The 3,125-nt window shown below is 39.6% G+C and overlaps 1 protein-coding gene across 1 annotated transcript; it reads right to left on the reverse strand.

Moving 5' to 3' along the window:
• Positions 1–1,093: 1,093 nt before the first annotated feature.
• Positions 1,094–2,824, reverse strand: PCYB_125710 (cysteine proteinase precursor; the record flags this gene model as incomplete). The annotated part of the gene is made up of 2 exons (XM_004223904.1): positions 1,094–1,737; positions 1,765–2,824. 2 exons carry the CDS (start codon positions 2,822–2,824, stop codon positions 1,094–1,096), a joined length of 1,704 nt encoding a protein of 567 aa, XP_004223952.1.
• Between the last annotated feature and the right edge of the window lie 301 nt (positions 2,825–3,125).

Here is a 3,125-nt window from a genome sequence, read left to right on the forward strand (position 1 = left end):
TGTTTTTTTTTTTTTTTTTTTTCCCCCATTTGCACTTCCTTTTGAGGCAATTCCATCTGATGTAAATTTCCCCCCTTGCTTGTGATACGCAAGCGGCACGATGACCCGTTTGAAAAGTCCCTAAAATAAGAAAATATTGAGAAAAAAAAAAATCCTCAAAAGGGTCAACCTTTAGTCAACATTTTGCACAGAGATGACCAGCTCATCACGTGTATGAATAAGTATTACCTTAATTTCCTTTGCCGTCCCGAGCATGTTGAAGGGGATAAACTGGAACTGTAAATGAGGGACGCTTCTCCTTTTTGCGCCCTTTTGGGTGGGGGATCCCAAAGATATTACAACTTTTTCTGCATTGATATGCCTCTTTTGGCTGTTATTTTCGCGTCTGCCTGGAAGACTCAGCACAAATAGTGAGCTGGAAGCCACCCTCCTCCCCTTTCTCTGTCATTACATTTTGCATGGTGAGAAGAAAGCAAGCCGTTTCAAACTGCTTAAAACGGGAGAAAAAACTCGAATGCAAACTTTTTTTTTTTTTTCTTAAACCTTAAAGTTACATATTAAGAAGTGTGATAAGTTGCTAATTCTTTGCAGATTCAAAAAAAAAAAAAAAAAGAAAAAACTTTAACAAAATAATTAAGTTACATACGTTACAACATCAAAGGGTAAGGACTACATATGGTATAGGAATCAAATCGTAAAATAGTACAAAACAGAAAAAAAAATGGAATATATACAGAAGGGTAGGTCCCTCACCACAGTACATTGGTCAGCATTTTCACTGTGCTACACACGTGGTGTCGTAATTTCACGTACGTACAATTTGAAAACGTTGGTTGGACTAAAGTGCGAATAGCAACATCGCGGGGGTGAAAATAGGCACGCTGCGTGCAGGGAAATGCTTCAGTTTGGGAATGGGCGATAGGCCCCGTTTGCCTAAAAGCAGCGCCCGCCTTGTCTGCCAAAAAAAAAAAGTACCCGTCTCGTCTACCATAAAAACAGAGCTCGTCCCTACTACGCCAACAAAAAGGAAGCCACTTCTTGTCCATGAATATGGCCGAGGGGCTCGCCACGATGCACTCGAAGGGAGGAGGCCTTACAAAATGGGATAGAAAACCTCTACACCGATTCCACAAAACACGTTGTCTCCCTCCTTGTTTCGACTAATTCTCATGAATCCGTTTTCTCCCCAATTTTTACTCCACGAATTTTTGATAATCCAGTAGTACTGAATACCATCATCGGCCTTTGATGGCGAGGTTCGCGCTCCCTTTTTCGTGACTCCAGTGGCATCATCATACACATTATTTTGTTGAAAGATTCTGCTGCTCGGCACTTGGCCATAACCGACAAGAAGAACGGAGTGGTTTAATTCTTCCGTGCATGTGCCATTAAATATCCCTCCATCGTAAAAGGAGAAATCATCCGTTACACCGACATTAACAGATACTGGACCTACTTCATTTAATGCACGTATCAATTCGTTTTCTTTCACCCCACCAACAGAGGAGAGAGTAACTTTATTCTTACATCTATAATTTAGGCAAAATAAATTATCCATAGCTATGTATTTATAATCACTGCCTAAGCATATTCCATTTTCGATAGCATAGATGAATGAATAAAATGGGTGTCCACCATCACATCCGAAATTTAATTTTGAACAATCCACAACTTCTTGTTCGCTAAGAGTTAAAATGGTTTTGTTATGTTCCTTGGCATACATACATTCCACATTTCCTACACTAGCGAATGCCCAACACGAACCACATAATCCTTGATCCTTCGGTTCATGTACAATTCCTTTTTCTCTATAGTCCAAAATTTCTGGCACATCGGTGAAAAGGTTTGCACTTTTGTTGCTATCCACTTTTTTATCTTTTCCGTTATTCATGGAACCGAAAGGTACTACATATTTCTTCTTCAAGTGATCCGGAATGGGTAGCAATTTTTTAAAATAACTCTCGAAATCTTTCTTCGAATAATCGCTAAACTGGTTTAATCTCATTTTGTACATTTGGTTCGTTTCGTTGTGCTTCTTAATTTTGAGATAATTCATTTTGAAATTTTTATATTTCTCCATCTGTTCAGTGATGTCTTTATAGCTTCTGTTATACTTTTTCATGAAGTTAAAAAATTTCGACGCGTATTTCAGGTTGAAGAATAGGTCTTCGATTTGTGCCACACTCACCTCTTCGTCTTCGTCATTATTATCTTGGTTGTCGCTGACCTTCTTGTAATTAAAATTGGGTGAACTCATATTGATAACTTCTTTCCCTTCTTCACCATTACCATTTGGGTCTTTTTTTTGTTTTTTCTTCTTATTCATTTTTTTTTTCAAAAGTTCCCTCAACATTTTTGTTAACTCTTCTTTATTCTCCTCACTCATGTCCTCCACAATTTCGTTATACTTCTTCATCAATTTGATGTGCTTTCCCGCGTCTGCAATTTTTATCTTTTGATCCTCTACATTAGGTATGGTGGAATCTGCTAGTGTTTTCACTTCATCACCAGCGATATTTTTCTCCCCATGAGGGTAATTTGAAAAGATAAATTTCAGCGTTTCTATTTCATCCTTGTTGAGGATATTTCCATCACCAGGGGTGAAAGAAGGACCTTTCAGGTTGTCGATCTGGTTAATGCTCTCATCATTGCTCGACATCACCGTGAAGCAAATGTACACTACACCGCACATCACAAATGTCAGAATTGTGTACATGCATATCTTCACAATTTTCCTATTGCTCTTTTTGGAGAGCATTTGGTTTCTGTTCAGGGCATCCAAGCTGGACTTGGTCAGGTTCATGATTTTGATATCCTGCGTCATTTTGCGCCTCACGGTGAAAAATTAAAAAAAGTGAGTTACGCGGGGGTCACCAGCTTTAATGGGCTCTCGAAAGGAAAAAGCCAACGGAATAGGTATAAGCCACTGCAGCATACGCAAGAGAGGCATACCCTACGGGAGATGCATAAAATACGGGCAATGCATACACTTGTGCTTCACCACCCACCGTGCAAACAACCACGCAGTCAGTCACCACAATTGACACTCCCACTTGGCCGTTTTTGTCAAATAGTCGCACGCAGCACAGGGAAAAGCACGCAAAGCGCTATCGTATTGGTACGTA

This window comes from Plasmodium cynomolgi, chromosome 12 (assembly GCF_000321355.1).
Source record: "Plasmodium cynomolgi strain B DNA, chromosome 12, whole genome shotgun sequence".
Classification (NCBI taxonomy): Eukaryota; Apicomplexa; class Aconoidasida; order Haemosporida; family Plasmodiidae; genus Plasmodium; species Plasmodium cynomolgi.